General features: G+C 35.2%; 1 protein-coding gene across 2 annotated transcripts in view; it reads right to left on the reverse strand.

Moving 5' to 3' along the window:
- Positions 1–18270, reverse strand: part of Ttc7 (tetratricopeptide repeat domain 7) — a 371341-nt gene that overhangs the window by 117804 nt on the left and 235267 nt on the right. For both annotated transcript variants that reach the window (XM_090400945.1, XM_090400946.1), the window contains exons 11-12: positions 15225–15297; positions 8735–8895 (exon numbers count right to left, since the gene is read on the reverse strand). In XM_090400945.1, the coding sequence (XP_090257071.1) occupies positions 8735–8895; positions 15225–15297 (234 nt within the window). The remainder of the gene's footprint in view (positions 1–8734; positions 8896–15224; positions 15298–18270) is intronic.

An 18270-nucleotide genomic window follows, 5' to 3' on the forward strand; every position in this document is an offset into this window, starting at 1 on the left:
ATTCCTGTATTACCCCAAAAAAAATTTACAGTTTCACTGGATATCTTAGCTGCATCATTAACTACCAAATTTAATGAATGAGCAGCACACGGAATAAAAAAAGCCCTTGAATTTATTTCAAGGATTTTTTTCTGCAGTCCATTATATGCTTGCCTCGCATATTTGAACCGTTATCATAAGCTTGGCTGCATAAATCCGAAATGTTAATATTCAATAATTTTAAATAATTTTTTATAAATTGAAATAGTCCTTGCCCAGTGGTATCTTCTACAGATTGAAAACCCAAAAAACGTTCATGAATTTCTGCTATATTTGTATCTTTATTTTGATTAACAAATCTAATAACAATAGATAATTGTTCTGTGTGGCATATCCAGAGTAGTGTCAAGAATTAATGAATAATATGTATATTATTTCTGGGAAAACTCCCATGTTACTCCTCTTTATAAACTATTATAATTACAGCTATTTTGCCTGCTTCAGTTTAGGAGTACCCCTGTTTAAATGTCATTGGCTATTTACTCATGGATTCTTAGGGCATTATGAGGTAGATGTACTAAAAAGTATATGTAGCCTAAGGAATAGAAAATTGCACATACCTTTTTCTGGGTGTTGTGGCTTTTCCTCAGTCTGCGATGTCGAAAACTGCAGAGTGTGTGTGTGGGGGGGGGGTAGGCAGTTTGGTAGAATAAGTTAGAAAAACCCGTTTTTTTTTCGTAATATATAGAAACATATACTTTTATATAGGGTGGGGAAAAAAGTGAAAGGGTTAATTTTTTTTTTAAAATAGGGAGGGGGAAGGTCCACACCCCGTCAACCACCTTTCCCCTTCCCCCTCCCTATTTTAAAAAAATTAACCCTTTCACTTTTTTCCCCACCCTATATAAAAGTATATGTTTCTATATATTACGAAAAAAAACCGGGTTTTTCTAACTTATTCTACCAAACTGCCTACCCCCCCCACACACACTCTCTGCAGTTTTCGACATCGCAGACTGAGGAAAAGCCACAACACCCAGAAAAAGGTATGTGCAATTTTCTATTCCTTAGGCTACATATACTTTTTAGTACATCTACACTCATAATGCCCTAAGAATCCATTAGTAAATAGCCAATGACATTTAAACAGGGGTACTCCTAAACTGAAGCAGGCAAAATAGCTGTAATTATAATAATGAATAATATTTTGCCTCTTCAACCATTTCTAAAATTTTTTGTTTTATAGCTTCAGAAATTATACGGATGATTTCATTTTGTATTTTATCACCTAAATAATGAGCAATGTTCCTTTTTTGTGATGTTTGGATGCGATGCAAGCGTTCTGCCATTATCGAATCAAATTTAGCGACAGTTTCTACTAACTTTAAAAAAAATTGCCGTTATCATTTTCAAAAGGTTTTTGTGAAGAACCTCTAAAAGCTATACACGGTCTTGTTAAATATTGTATTATGTAGATTAACCGTTCTATAACAGATTGACAATATTTTTTCTCAGTTTCATATAATTTTGTTGTGTGCAATCAATAATGCATTTCTTAATCAACGACATTTTAAGTTCGCTGTATTTTGAACAGTTTTTAATGTGCACGGAACTTGTCTCATGTATTTTTAGTATATGACTCAAATGTTGCCAATCGTTACAACACTGTATTCGTTAGTAAGTTGGGAATTTTGACTACCAAATATTTTGCAATAATAACAGAAAACTGAATTTTGCGATTTTCGCTGCGTCGATGCTTACTCTGTGAAATAAAATCTGTGGTAATATTGATAACGTTTCACTTCAAATGATATAATTCAAGAATAAGAAAATTTAATATTTTTTTTATTATTTCCTGTGGTGAAATGGCGCCCTATTTTCAAGCGCCCTTGTGCGGTGCACAATCTGCACCACTCGGCCCTGCATGGAGGATGGTTGAACAGTGGAATGCACTGCCTGAGGGAGTGGTCAGAGCAAGAAAAGTCAATGAGGGGTATGATAAACTTTGTGTTTCTTAAAAATGACCTCCCATGATGAATCTTTTGACTCCATGGAGGCCTGGATAATAATAATAATAATAAATTGCTACAAAATCTTGTAGCCTCCTTGATGCAATAAAGCTATTTGCCCTTCTTCCGCTCCCTTAGAACCTCACCAGAGCTGAGACTTAAGTTATACAGCCTTGAAAGAGGGAATAGCAATTCCTTTGCATATCCTAGCAACGAGAGCCAATATCCCATCCAATCTCATGCTACATTTACATTAAGATTCTGCAACATCCTAAGTACTTCCAATTCGTGAAGACCTATTCTCACACCAGTTCTTGTCATGTCTGTGACAGCCATATGCTCACATGAACACTTGCAATGCTGTCGCTCAGTTCACCTGTCAGGTTTTGTCACCTTGTTACAATCAGCATTCAGTTATTCTTCCACAGTCATTCTTCCTTTGGTCTTCTCAGCTAATTTCTTCTTATAATCTGATTTTGCCTTCCTTTCTTGTTGGTACTGCTCATGAGCTTGCTGATCAGATTTCTTCTTATATACCTTCCACGACATTTTTCTTACTTTGCAGCTCCTGCTTAATAATGCTACTCATCCGTGGAACTCCTACCTAATTTATTCTCTGAGCCTGAGGTATAGAGTCTGATACCACTTCCTGCAGATACTCCTTGATGCTTCAATCTGCTTTCTAAGGTTGTCATAATCACCTGCCTTATAGTTCCATATATATATATATATACATACCCCTTTTTTAATGCAAATTCCAATGTTTGGCAACCTCCCAAGTCAAAGACTGAATGGTGACTCTTCCCAATGGGAAACATTGTGGATACCTTGGTTAGGCAAAGATCTTCTGTTAATATGATCAGATTCAGCACTTCCAAACTCTGATTCCCTTTCATCTAAAATAATTATCTCTTAGTAGGTGAATAAATTTCTTTTCTTTCCTACCATGTGATCATTTCTCTTTTTAAGCTATGTCCCCATAGCTAAAGTCCTCCCATAATAGTTACTTAACTTACACTCATGCAAATTTTCTGATGCATGTTTTCTGTATCATCCCTTGTACCACCTGGACTACAGTGCTGCCAAACCAACTACAAATTTTGTCCTACTGGCCTCTATGTCATACCAAACTGTCTCGAATGAACTGCTATCCATACCCTTTTCTTCCTGATTACCAACTTTTTTTTGGCTTCATTTCATCTGTTATCAGCAGTATTCCCCTCCCTCCTACCGTTTCTACTCTCCATGAAAATCCTATAAATTCCACCATATTCTATCCCTGTGACTACATCAACTGCTCTCAACCAAGTCTCAATAATGCCTAAAATTTTATAACTGAGAGGAGACCTCCACATAGCCTTTAAAGGAATGCAGAGAACAGACTAGGGCTTCTGACCTAATGTCCAATCCTCACCTTCTCGTGGTGCACCCTGTTGGGTATCTACTTGGATACTGAACGAACAAGGATGGGCTGGCAATTTGGGATTTAGCCAACCAAATTGTATTCTTATTGGTTAACCAAAATAAAAAATGATGGTACAACATGACAAAATTTCATGCCGGCTGGGGCGTTGCCCGTTTAAACAAGGCCCCCGTTGTTTTTGCCAGGGAACCAGGGCGAACAGCGAAAAGTCAGCTACTGGAACACATCTGAAAACAAACCCCCAACTCAACATCACCAGAGTTAAAGATCAGTACTATCAACATAAGAAACCTGAATGGCAAAGAAATGGAGCTAGCTGAGGAATTAGATAAGTACCAGATCGACATAATAGGGGTGACTGAAACAAAAAAGACAAAAACTGGTGAGATCTTTCTGAGCAATAAATACAAAATGGTATATTCAGGCAATGATAATCAAGGAAAATAAGGAATAGCTATAATATTCAACACTATATACGAGGCTAATCTTTTTGAATGGCAGGCAATATCAAGTAGAGTGATGTGGGCAAATAGTATCACACTGGGGGAACTGGACAATGACACTTATTTGTGCCTATGGTCCCACAGAAGGTTCTACTAAAGTAGAAGTGGAGGAATTTTTTGATGTTTTAGAAAAAGCAACTGACACAATGAAAAAGGAAAAGTTGGTCCTTGTTGGGGATCTAAATAGCAGAGTAGGAAATGATTATGAGACATACAAAAATATTTTGGGAAAATTTGGAGAAAAGAGCAAAGCTAATAATAATGGCAAATATCTGTTGGATTTCTGCTCAGGACATGGACTGGTTATTACTAACACCATGTTCCAACATAAAAATGTGCACAAATTCACATGGAGAGAAGAGGCTAGGAATAAGAAAAGTCTCATTGACTATGTTATTGTTGATAGTGATGTTTTCTCCCTGGTGCAGGACACCAGAGTGTACAGAGGATTTGAAATTGGAAGTGATCACTATTTAGTCTTGAGCAGGATAAAATTGAATTTCATATCGAAAAGAACAACATGTAAGAAAGTTTTAAAGCGAATAAAAGTTGAGCGGCTCTCAGATGTGAACTGTAGACTAAAATACACAAAGATTATTGAAGAAAAAATGAAAGAGTTTGAGAACAGGAATCAAACCTTGGAGATTCAGTGGCAAACTCTGAAGAAAACATTGATTGATTCTGCCAGAGAGGCATGTGGTAAGGTTGTGTGCAAAGATAAAAAAATCAGAACTCCCTGGTGGACACCGGAAGTTAAAGAGGCAGTGAAGGAAAAGAAGAAAGCATATCGAAAGTTCCTGTCAAATAAGTCAGCTTGTGCTCTTACAGAATACACAGACAAATGCAAGAATGCTAAATACTGTGTAAAACTAGCTAAACAAAAGTCATGGGTGGACTTTGGCGAGAATATAGAAAATAAATATCAAGAAGGTGGCAAAATATTCTGGAGGTTGTTGAAGAAGCTTAGGAATGGAGGAAAGAGTGCTGTAAAAGGAGTTAGAAATGATAAAGGTGACATGAAAACGGGAAAAAAAGATATCCTTGAAGTATGGAGTAATTACTTTGAAAAATTGCTAAATGAAACAAGCAGTGATGACAGCACAGTGGTAAAAAACACTGCTAGGCATGCAGTCAGGAATACGTATCCATACTTGAAGTAGAAAAAGCCATCAAAGGCTTGAAATGTGAAAAGGCAGCTGGAATAAATGATATTCGACCAGAATGCTGAAGTATGGTGGTATAAGCGTCTTACAGTAGCTGCACTGCATAGTTCAGAAATCCTGGACAGAGGGACGGAATTCCCAATGATTGGAGTAGAGCTCTCATAGTACCCATATATAAAAAGGGAAATAAAACTGAATGTGAGAATTACAGAGGTATTTCCCTACTGAGTGTTCCTGGCAAGATCTATGCAAGTATACTTGAGAAACGGTTGAGAAGAACTGTGGAAGAAAAGCTTGGTGAAGAACAAGCTGGATTCAAGCCAAACAGAGGATGTCAGGATCAGATCTTTACTTTACGACAAATAGTCGAGAAAGCATGGGAATATAACAAAGATCTGTATTTAAGTTTTGTCGATTTGGAAAAGGCACATGATAAGGTGCCAAGAAAGAAGCTATTCAATACGCTGCAGTTATATGGTGTCAATGGGGCATTATATCAAGCAATACTTTATTTGATGTTTAATGTTAAATCTGGTGTGAGACAAGGATGTACATTATCCCCTCTGTTATTCATTATCTATATGGATCACATTATGAAGGAAAGTGGTATTAAACATGATATCAAATTGGAGATGTTAATGTCAGCTCTTTGCTTTATGCGGATGATGTTATACTTCTAAATAAATCCACTACAAGTCTGCAAGATTCTCTGACTAAATTGAATAGCTGTTGTAATAGATATGGTATGAAGGTCAGCAATAAAAAGACAAAGACAATGAAAATAGGCAGAATCATTGAAAATTTCAACTGTGTTGTGAATGGAGAACCTGTGGAACAAGTAAAACATTTCAGCTACTTAGGCACGATTTTTACTGAAGATGGTAAATTAGATATAGAAATAGACAACAGCATCAGCAAAGCTGGTATGGTGGGAAGTCAATTGAATAAATTCATATGGAATAAGAGAGAAATTAGTCGGAACACTAAATTAGCTGTATACAAGACAGTGTTCAAACCAGTTTTAACTTATGGATCTGAGAGCTGGGTCAGAAGTAAAACACTTGACCAAAGACTAGAGACCGCAGATATGAGAGTCCTGAGAAAGATTAGAGGCGTGAACAGATGGCATCAATGGCAATATCATATTAAAAATGAGGATATTAGGAAAGAACTTGACATTGTCAGCATCCAGGAATGTGTTAGCAGAGCTAATCTCAGGTGTTATGGTCACTTAAACAGAATGGGCGAGGAAAAATTAGCAAAGTTTTCTCTGCCAGGTTGGCAGCAAAACGACCCAGAGGAAGACCAAGATATAGGTGGATTGATATGGTACAAAGTGCCTTAGACGATAGAAATATAAGATCTGATAATGTTGGAGTCTTGACAAGTAACAGAATTTGGAGGAAAATTGTAGATAGGCAGTTAGTAATGATGTAATTTTTTTCATGTAGTACTATCATATCAAGTACACCCCCCTTGAGGGTACATGGCAGGAATTTGATGATGATTTTGGAACTGGTTGGTACAACGATGCTGCACTGACCAATGCGAGAATCTCCTCCCTCTTGTTTCTGATACTTCTAGTTTTAATATACATAAACTCTTAGATGCTAACTATCTGAGAGACCAGATTCTACATTTTAGGCATCATTCTCTTACTCACTCATCTGATGAGTGCCTACACACATACACTTGCATCCATCCTAATAGCTTTAGTTTTCTTGACTTTGCATTTTCTAACTCTTGGTGAATAATGTCTCAAGACACCTGACTCCAAATCCATTTAAATGTAATTCATCAGTATTACATAAGTCCTTTCACATAGGTTATGCATTGATCCATTCACAAACACTGTCCTCCTCCTCAGCTCTTGTTTATGGAATGGCAGTAGACTTATAATCTTTACTCTCTCACTCTTCTTTTTGCTTCTTCCAATAACTCTCATACAATATCTTTCATATTTCAAGTCATTAGTGCCTGCCAAAAAATCAATTCTTTCACCTTACCTTTTTTTGCATACTGACAGTTTCACTAATACTGTTAATTTTTGCACTAGGAAAACAAGATTTAGTCATATCAAAATGAGCATATTGGAGACGTCAATAACAACAGAGAAGACAGCTCAAGCCTAGCTTTTCATTTTATCCTCCCCACACATTATAATATTTAATGGGATAAGAGCTCCATGCCTTACATAAAGGACAACTTCATTGTCGCAAATGTAACAGAATCTACTATGGTCATCTGCTCATAAGGCACACACACTCAATAGAAACCAAGTAATGATCCTATGTGATATTGAAAATAGCTCATTAGATCTTTTTGCACGTCACACTTTTCAGCCAACTATCATGCACATATCACTGAACAATAGCTGACCCATGCTGGCTTCCATGCTCCACGTTTTCTGTTAAAAACAGAAAACGTGGAGCATGGAAGCAAAGCACGTAATGTTATAGTTCACATTAGCCTTTTTATTGCATCTTTTCTTCATCCTAGCCCAGAAGAAGCCTCAAGTATATCCAGCAAAACTAGTCTGTTTCATTCATTTGTATTAATATGGCCAAATAAACCCGATGTATTCCTTCTTATAATTTGATTTTACTGGTCAAAAATCTACATTCATCATACTTCTCTAATCGTAGAATCACCATAAAATTTTTTTCTTACTTTCCCTTCTCACACTTAGTCATATGTTTCTGTTTCTTATCTCAAATTTTGTTTTTTTTCTCTCCTCTCAGCCAGTTCTATCTTATGGACGGACTCCACATAAATACACTATTTCAATTCGAGTACTCTTTGTCTTCCACCATTGCACATTTCAACAATACTGCTGACACTACCATTTCTCTGACTTCTGTCAATATTTTCTACTTTGCTATCACGTTTATTCCACACAAATGGCACTCACTCTCAACACACTTCCTGCAGTTTGCTTACCAATCTCACTTATCTCACAAATCTTTCATCTTTTGTAATGAATACATCTCACCATCACTGCTCTGCTCTAAACAAAATCTTGCATATTAAACTCCTCCAGCAAAGATGTCTTGGCTACCATGGTTCTATTCTTCACTGCTGCCATACTGACAGTATTTAGCATAATACAAAAGTCATAACTTTTCTTAAAAGCTAAACAATTCAGTCTATAACACATTCATAAGAAACAAAAAAAAAAACTAAATCAGATTAACCTAATATTATTAATTAAATTTTTGAAAAAAAAAAAAAATTATCTTTCTGCACAGCTCTAATCATGCACCCTTCATTTTTGAAATCCCAAAGACAAAAAAAATTCTGAAAGGCCACAGATGTGATGACACTGAAGAAATTAAATAAACTTCGATGAAGCAACTTTTGGAAAACCCAAAAAGAGATTTCAATAAATACTTCAAACACTAGCAGAAACAATGGACAAAGCATACTGTTGTAAAAATAGGCTAACTTTCAAAGAGGCTAATATCTGAATCCTTTGTCTTTCAGTCTTTGAACAGTTACATCAGTGTGAATGTTTTAACACATTATGCATTTAACCTGATACAAAGTTCTCATGTTTAACAAATAAGATAATGATAATACTTAAAATTTCAATTTTTACTTGTAGTCAGAATTCTATAATTAAAGAAAATACATTTGAATACCAAAGGTGGAACTTACTTTAAATTATCTGGGTACTCTTCAAGAGTAGCTTCTATTAACTGAAGGGCTTCATTATATTGTTTCTGAGCTGACAAAAGTAGAACTAAAAGATGCAGAGAATGAATGTGTTCTGCTTGCAAATGTAGTGCCATCTTTGCATGTAAAACAGCTTCAGAGAGCTAGTTGAAGATAAAACTATTTTAAATATATAACAACTCGCTTATAATCTATCAAAAGCATTATGGATAAATTAACATATACATAAAAAAACATGCAGTTGAATTTTTGGAAAAAGTGTTAATAACAGCTCAGCCAATAGACTTACCTAACAATAAATCATTTTCTGGCAACAGATATAATTACATGCCAACTTGTGGTGGTGGTGGTTTAATATTACAGCGAAACAAAGCCATTCATCATGTGTAGTCATCATCAATTTCCAGATATGTACTCTCAAGGAATGTAAAGGATACTAGATAGTACCACACAATTAAGTTTACATTATTAGTAACCTCCTATCAACGATTTTCCTTCAATTTGATCAATCACATCTCAGCACTCCAATGCTGTCGTATCTTGTATTTCTGTCTTCATGGGCACTTGTGAAGGTATTAATCCACATCCCTGTTGGTATGCATAATGTAACTGTGTGTGTAAAATGTTTGTGCCTTGCAAGCACTATGAACAGATCGGCCTTATGTATAAAAACTTATCTAAAATAAAAACAAACAGCTTGTAAAATTACTTCCAAATTTATCTCTTCAAAAATTAAAATTTGAAGATAAGAACAATTAAACAAACTAAAATCCAATCAGACTACTCATGCCTTGTTTTTCTTTCAAATAAAAAAAATTGTGCATATCATATCTTGAATACAATTATGTTTCTTCCTTAGTCTCCTTTAAACATATATTAGTCTCTTTTCTATTTTGATGGAAATACACCAACAAAAACTGGATACTTCATTGTTTATCCTTGAGCATGAAAAAGTTTATTTCTTCTGTGTTTAAAACATTTAAACCACAAAAATGTGTGCTGCTCAATGTATTTTAAAGGATTTGTCTGTTACTTTAGGAAAACTATATGGTCCCTTTTTAGCAGTGTTATCTATATCTTCAACTCAGCTTCTTTTGAAAGAAAATTCATTTTCAGTCTTATTTTCTACAACAGCTCTCCCACTTGCTACATTCAACCTCCCATTTTTGGAAATGCATAATCTTTGTGCAAGTGCACTCTTGCCTGGGACAGCAAAATACATCACCATCATCAAATTCCACAAGACAGTGTTCAAACTGGTTTGAACACTGTCTTGTATACAGCTAATTTAGTGTTCCGACTAATTTCTCTCTTATTCCATATGAATTTATTCAATTGACTTCCCACCATACCAGCTTTGCTGATTCTGTTGTCAATTTCTATATTTAATTTACCATCTTCAGTAAAAATCGTGCCTAAGTAGCTGACAGTGTTCAAACTGGTTTGAACACTGTCTTGTATACAGCTAATTTAGTGTTCCGACTAATTTCTCTCTTATTCCATATGAATTTATTCAATTGACTTCCCACCATACCAGCTTTGCTGATTCTGTTGTCAATTTCTATATTTAATTTACCATCTTCAGTAAAAATCGTGCCTAAGTAGCTGAAATGTTTTACTTGTTCCACAGGTTCTCCATTCACAACACAGTTGACATTTTCAATGATTCTGCCTATTTTCATTGTCTTTGTCTTTTTATTGCTGACCTTCATACCATACCTATTACAACAGTTATTCAATTTAGTCAGAGAATCTTGCAGACTTGTAGCGGATTTATCTAGAAGTATAACATCATCCACATAAAGCAAAGAGCTGACATTAACATCTCCAATTTTGATATCAGATTTAATACCACTTTCCTTCATAATGTGATCCATATAGATAATGAATAAAAGAGGGGATAATGTACATCCTTATCTCACACCAGATTTAACATTAAACCATCTTCCTATACTTCCTTCAATTCTAACTGCTGACTTACAACTCAAATAAAGACTAATAAGTATTGCTTGATATAATGCCCCATCGACACCATATAACTGCAGCGTATTGAATAGATTCTCTCTTGGCACCTTGTCATATGCCTTTTCCAAATCGACAAAACTTAAATACAGATCTTTGTTATATTCCCATGCTTTCTCGACTATTTGTGGTAAAGTGAAGATCTGATCCTGACAGCCTCTATTTGGCCTGAATCCAGCTTGCTCTTCACCAAGCTTTTCTTCCACAATTCTTCTCAACCGTTTCTCAAGTATACTTGCATAGATCTTGCCAGGAACACTCAGTAAGGAAATACCTCTGTAATTCTCACATGCAGTTTTATTTCCCTTTTTATATATGGGTACTATGAGAGCTCTACTCCAATCATCGGGAATTCGTCCCTCTGTCCAGGCTTTCTGAACTATGCAGTGCAGCCACTGTAAGACTTTAATACCACCATACTTCAGCATTCTGGTCGAATATCATTTATTCCAGCTGCCTTTCCACATTTCAAGCCTTTGATGGTTTTTTCTACTTCGAGTATTGATATGTATTCCTGACTGAATGCCTGGTCAGTGTTTTTTACCACTGTGCTGTCATCACTGCTTGTTTCATTTAGCAGTTTTTCAAAGTAATTACTCCATACTTCAAGGATATCTTTTTCTCCTGTTTTCATGTCACCTTTATCATTTCTAACTCCTTTTACAGCACTCTTTCCTCCATTCCTAAGCTTCTTCAACAACCTCCAGAATATTTTGCCACCTTCTTGATATTTATTTTCTATATTCTTGCCAAAGTTCTCCCATGAGTTTTGTTTAGCTAGTTTTACACACTGTTTAGCTTTCTTACATTTGTCTCTGTATTCTGTAAGAGTAAAAGCTGACTTATTTGCCAGGAACTTTGATATGCTTTCTTCTTTTCCTTCACTGCCTCTTTAACTTCCTGTGTCCACCAGGGAGTTCTGATTTTTTTTATCCTTGCACACAACCTCACCACATGCCTCTCTGGCTGAATCAATCAGGGTTTTCTTCAGAGTTTGCCACTGAATCTCCAAGGTTTGATTCCTGTTCTCAAACTCTTTCATTTTCTTTTCAATAATCTTTCTGTATTTTAGTCTACAGTTCACATCTGAGAGCTGCTCAACTTTTATTTGCTTTAAAACTTTCTTACATGTTATTCTTTTCAATATGAAATTCAATTTTATCCTGCTCAAGACTAAATAGTGATCACTTCCAATTTCAAATCCTCTGTACATTCTGGTGTCCTACACCAGGGAGAAAACATCACTATCAACAATAACATAGTAGTCAATGAGACTTTTCTTATTCCTAGCCTCTTCTCTCCATGTGAATTTGTGCACATTTTTATGTTGGAACATGGTGTTAGTAATAACCAGTCCATGTCCTGAGCAGAAATCCAACAGATATTTGCCATTATTATTAGCTTTGCTCTTTTCTCCAAATTTTCCCAAAATATTTTTGTATGTCTCATAATCATTTCCTACTCTGCTATTTAGATCCCCAACAAGGACCAACTTTTCCTTTTTCATTGTGTCAGTTGCTTTTTCTAAAGCCTCAAAAAATTCCTCCACTTCTACCTTAGTAGAACCTTCTGTGGGACCATAGGCACAAATAAGTCTCATTATCCAGTTCCCCATTCTCATATTTGCCCACATTACTCTACTTGAGACTGACTGCCATTCAAGAAGATTAGCCTCGTATTTTGTGTTGAATACTATGGCTACTCCTTTTCCTTGATTATCATTGCCTGAATATAACATTTTGTATTTATTGCTCAGAACGATCTCACCAGTTTTGGTCTTTTTTGTTTCAGTCACCCCTATTATGTCGATCTGGTACTTATCTAATTCCTCAGCTAGCTCCATTTCTTTGCCATTCAGGATTCTTACGTTGACAGTACTGATCTTTAACTCTGGTGATGTTGAGTTGGGGGTTTGTTTTCAGATTTGTTCCAGTAGCTGACTTTTCGCTGTTCGCCCTGTTTCCCTGGCAAAAAACAACGGGGGCCTTGTTTAACTGGGCGACACCCCAGCCGGCATGAAATTTTGTCATGTTGTACCATCATTTTTTATTTTGGTTTAACCAATAAGAATACAATTTGGTCGGCTAAATCCCAAATTGCCAGCCCATCCTCGTTCGTTCAGTATCAAAGTAGATACCCAACAGGGTGCACCACGAGAAGGTGAGGATTGGACATTAGGTCAGAAGCCCTGGTCGGTTCTCCGCATTCCTTTAAAGGCTATGTGGAGGTCTCCTCTCAGTTATACAGCTTTGACTCTTAAGCACCCCAGCAAAATACATGGTAGTGAAAATGAAAGCAACATCATTTGTTATAAACAATGCATAAATGATGCCTTGTTCTTCAATAGCATAAAAACGTAGCTGGAAGATTCTCACTTTCTTCCCTGTCAAGCTTTTTTAAGTTTAAGAGTTAAAAGGAATTTAAGGTGAAACTTCTTTTTTTTTTCTTGATAACAATATATATTGTAGTCAAGCATTTTTCAAAAGACTGTGACTATACATATTTCTCTGATACAAACTTTACTAAACAAATTACTTCAGAAAGAGAAATTCTAGTTTCATTCATGCTATGGAATTTATTTGCAGCAAATTCCATTGATATGGAATTAGTGTTAATGTAAACTTAATTGTGTAATATTATCATAGTAACCAGTATACACTCATTGAGAGTACATATCAGAAATTTCACCAGCAACTGCTTCAACAGAAACTATCATCTCCATTTCTTCAACACTTTCCAGACCCAAAACATTCCTAAGGTCCATATTTCTTATTTTATCTCTCTTTGCTTTTGTCAACATTCTCAAAACTTTCATTTCCATCTTATATTCTACTTATGTCTTTTTTTGTTAATCTTCATGTCTGTGTTACAGAAGACAAAAATGGCAAAGAGCAACTTCTGTTGATCAAAATACTTATACTTCAGATACTTATACCTCACTTATATTCAGATACTTATCTCACTATACTTATAATCAAAATACTTATACCTCACTCCCCCTATTGTCTATCTTCACCACACCTTTTTAGTCAATTGCTATAATCCCCAAAAAATAGAGACAATACAAGACCACAAACAAAATAGTTACTATTTCATACATTCAGGGCCATTCAAAAATATATCCAAAGTGCTTAATAAATGCCAGATCCACACCACATTTAAACCATATATCAAACTGATGACACTCATCCGTTTACCTAAGGACAGGCTCTCTACTTTTTTTCATATCCCAAGTATGTGACCTGGAGTACTATAAACAGATAGGAAGATCTGTTGACATCTATCTTCCTTGGAGAGAAATACATTTGGCCTCATCGCTATGGCAAGTTGGAACAGGCAGAACATGCCCTTGGACCCCCCCCCCCCTCACACAGGAATAAATGGAAGAAAACAAAAGTACTACACAGAAGACATTCCAGTCACAGAGACTGTGTTTGGAATCAGCAGCAGTTTTAAAAAATTCCCCAAACCTCAACTAGTATGGCTGTATCAAGTTACCAACAATTTGGGAGATAATCATTTTAAGATTAAATTAATATTTGTCAACCTCTCTCTCTCTCTCTGTATCCAACAATAGATGCTACCAATTAGAACTTTAGTTCTTTGTGACGCCTCTTTAAACTGTTCACTGTGATGTCTGTTTAAACTGTTCACTGAAATATCAACAACTAAGTAAATCAATATATTATTTTTTACGATGATAAAAAAAAAATTTTTTTAAATCAACTTGTGTCAATATGTTCAATGTTTCTATTCTCAGCTTCCTTTGGAGTCCAGCTTGATTACCATTTAGTTTTGATTTCTTTGTTTCTTTTTACCTGTAAATAAAAGCTTGTTGGGCCTGTCACAGCTGTCATATCTAAAGGGTATGTCAAGGGTATAAACTTGAAAGTTTTACAAATTAATTTGACTTTCTATATATTGCATATATAGACTATATATAGTCTGAATTTTTTTATTTCTTCTCTTACCTAAAAACTCCCCCACTTGCCTTAATTATTCACAATTATCCTCAAAAATCAAAATCAGAACCTTACACAATGTATTTCTCATTATTAAAGGTTGTATGTTCTTTTATATAGAGAGCGTAATGATAAATTAAACTGTCTTTATGTTACATTCTCTTTTAATGGAACCTATGACACAGGAAATGAGATAAACCAGGTTTTTAACTTTGTTGAAAATTTGCAAACAAAATATTTTGTACTGAAACTAACAGTACATCTTTGAACAAACAAGCAGTTCAAAGAAAGAGGGAGAGAGGTATGTGTAGAGTTGTACTTAATATTTACCGATTCACCCTCATATATTTTTTGAATAAAAAATGTTTGAATGATCCTAGTGAAAACAAAGAATACCATAGAAATATCACAATTTCAAAACTATTTATACATAATGTAAAAAAATTCAGAAAAAGCTAAATGTTAAATCAGAATCTTTAGATACTGACCTGTCTTGCATGAGCATAATGAAGTGCCAAAAAGAATTCTGCTAAGTGATCATTTGGATCAAGAGACTGTGCCCTAATAAAAAGAAATGAGAAAAATATGATTAACAAGCTAGTTATTATGTACACTATATTCTCAAAAATGGTTTGATGACAGCAAATGTTGGAGGGAAGAGGAAACAAGAAACTAAGTAATGTTTGGGACCATCTTGGATACAAGATGAATTTCATCACATCTGTGAGACCTCCATCCAGTTTATTAGAGATCTGACAAAGATCAGAAAAAGTTCTGAGTTTGGTCTCTAGCACAAGGTTCTCAGATTATTTAACATTTAGTCTATCCACTGTATCAAATCAAATGTATATGTTTACAACCTTTTATGGGTGGGATTCATATAAAAATTATAAGCAGCATTCCAATGCAAAACATGATTATATAACTATATAATCATGTTCTGCTTTTTCTGCATTTTCTTATATATATATATATATATATATATATAAGAAAATGCAGAAAAAGAGCAACCATGGAAGGAGTTTGGGTGCATGCATGTGTATGTGTGGGAGGGGAGGTCATCTATTAAGCCACTGCACTCTTCTAGACAGCATTGCACATTCTCAAGAAAATTTTTTAGGCAGTACTCCAAATGTGAAAATAGCATCCTAAGGTTGGATGAATTTGGGATTAATAAAGTATTAGGAGTTGTGCCAGTAAGAAGTAGTGTTTTGAAAGAGGAAAACTAAATCATTGGGAGCTCGAGACGGCCAATGTTGCAATGTGTTTGTGCTAATATAAACTATATGTGAAAGTCAGTCCAAGAAGATAAAATTGATCTTGACTGGGAATTTGATTATCAAAAGTAAGGGGGGGGCAGGGAGAGGAGTGAGATCTTTCTTCTAAAATAAGACAGTACTCTGTTTTGAGAGTACTGAAATTCAGGGTACCTTTATCCCACTTGAGAATAGTGAAGAGATCAGTGTTTCAGACAATGGTTATGGAAGATCTAAAGGCTTAAGTCAGTACTACAAGGTTTCTAGAATGAAGATGAATGGAGTATTGTTATGTCATGTTGTATATCATTGCTCTTAGTACTAATATGTTTCTATGTACCTTTCTATATTTTAGTTCTATTATGTTTGCCTTACTATACTATGATTAACTCTCTTCTAATTCTCGATTATCTTTAACACTCAATTCAATTTGCATCTATCACTCTCTATATTCTACTCATTTCTTAGACCAGTCACGTGTATTCTTTACATATTAGAGGCTTTATCTTAGTTAGGAACAAAACCCTTAATTCTATTATCTGAGACTGTCTCCTGATCAAATATTGGCACATTTATTTTTTTAAAGCTGTGCCAGTCAATATCCTAGGATAGATGAGACTCTTATCTAAGGAGACCTTCTCAGAATAATACACAGTGGTGAAAGTTCTAGCACTTATACTCATATATAATCTAATTCAATTCACCTATATCACTTATTATGCAGTCGTGGCTCATAAATCTCTACTATACTTCTATATCCCTCCCGCTTAGGTTCAGTTTTGAGTGGTAATTTGAATTCATATCTCAGGCCAATATCAGGTATAAAATACAAAACATGTTTATTGAGGTCTAAAATTTATATACAAGGAATGCACCAACACATGGTTATTTCAATATCATTCTAAGTAAAAGAATTAGATAACACAGCTAAATACCCTTGAACATGAATAATAACTCGCTCTACTGTATTGTTCATTAAAATACAAAATTTCTAGTTTATAATTTTATCCCCTCAATCATTTCTAAATTACTTAATATTTCTCAAATTTATCATTGTTATATCACATACTATCTCCTTCTCAGACATTTCTTTCCAGTTCGGACAGGTCACTGCCAAATATGGTAATCTCTTAAAAGTTCACTATCAAATGTCCACACTCTAAATTAGATATGGTTATTTTATTATTTCATAATGAAATAACCATAATAATAATGAGTGTCCACTCATTTCTTTAACTGGAAACAAAAAAATAAATTCTCTACTTTACCATTCCCTGGAATGATTATCTGGTCTATTCATTGCTTTGTCTAGACATCTCGATCTTTCCGCTGGCTTTCGCCCACGTGGTCACTTACGATGATCACACGATATGGTCATTCCATTACTGCTTACAGTTTTCAGCATTGCCGGTTCCTCAGTCTTGCTCAGATGCCCTGCTATGAAGGGTTAGCTAGCCAGGACACTCGATCTACAGGAGACGATGCATAACTTCTACGGCCAATCTGGAATCACCCAGCTGGCGAGAGAGAGAGAGAGTCAACGTCCACGAAATAAACAGGAACCAGGAACCAAAAAGCCTTGAGAGAGAGAGAGAGAGAGAGGGGAGGCAAACCCCTTTTATACCACCTCCTTTGGCGCCCTCTCAAGAAAATTTTTTAGGCAGTACTCCAAATGTTTTTCCACACGGCACGCATCTTCCACGCGTGGTGTCTTCCGAGAACACGTTCGAGCTTCATCTTCTATATAATTTCTCTCTGCCTTAGGCAATAAGTTACACTGGACGGCTAAGACGTAACCTTTAGACTTGAGCTTACACTCAATTAATTCACATACACTGCATAGGATATTCTATTTTAACTACAATTTTATACAAAATTCCTTTCATGACTTTGTGTAAACAGGATTAATTTCACATTTCTAAATCAATGTTTTTTCAGCTCTACTTAAGGTTAATATATGTGTATTTACTTTCTTGCCCAAGTACAAGTTTCTCATTGTTTACATTTTTGACTTGTTAGATTCTGAATGAATTAATTCCTTTCCAAATTTGATCATTCAGGATGTAACAGTATACTGTCATCAGCTAAACTATAGATAGGATTTGCCATTAGTGAGAGAAAAATCATTAATATACAGTGTGGGTAAAAGCAAAGAGCTCTGGAATATCCTGGTATCAACAGAGAAACCTGATGAGAGGGAAATCCTCCACCATGACGCGCAATGAACAACTGCCATATGTAATAAATGTATAAATTTTTATTGCATTTTTTTTTTCAT

Source organism: Typopeltis vanoorti, chromosome 11 (genome assembly GCF_054136105.1).
Source record: "Typopeltis vanoorti isolate ZY-2024b chromosome 11, IOZ_Tvanoo_1.0, whole genome shotgun sequence".
Taxonomy (NCBI): Eukaryota; Metazoa; Arthropoda; class Arachnida; order Uropygi; family Thelyphonidae; genus Typopeltis; species Typopeltis vanoorti.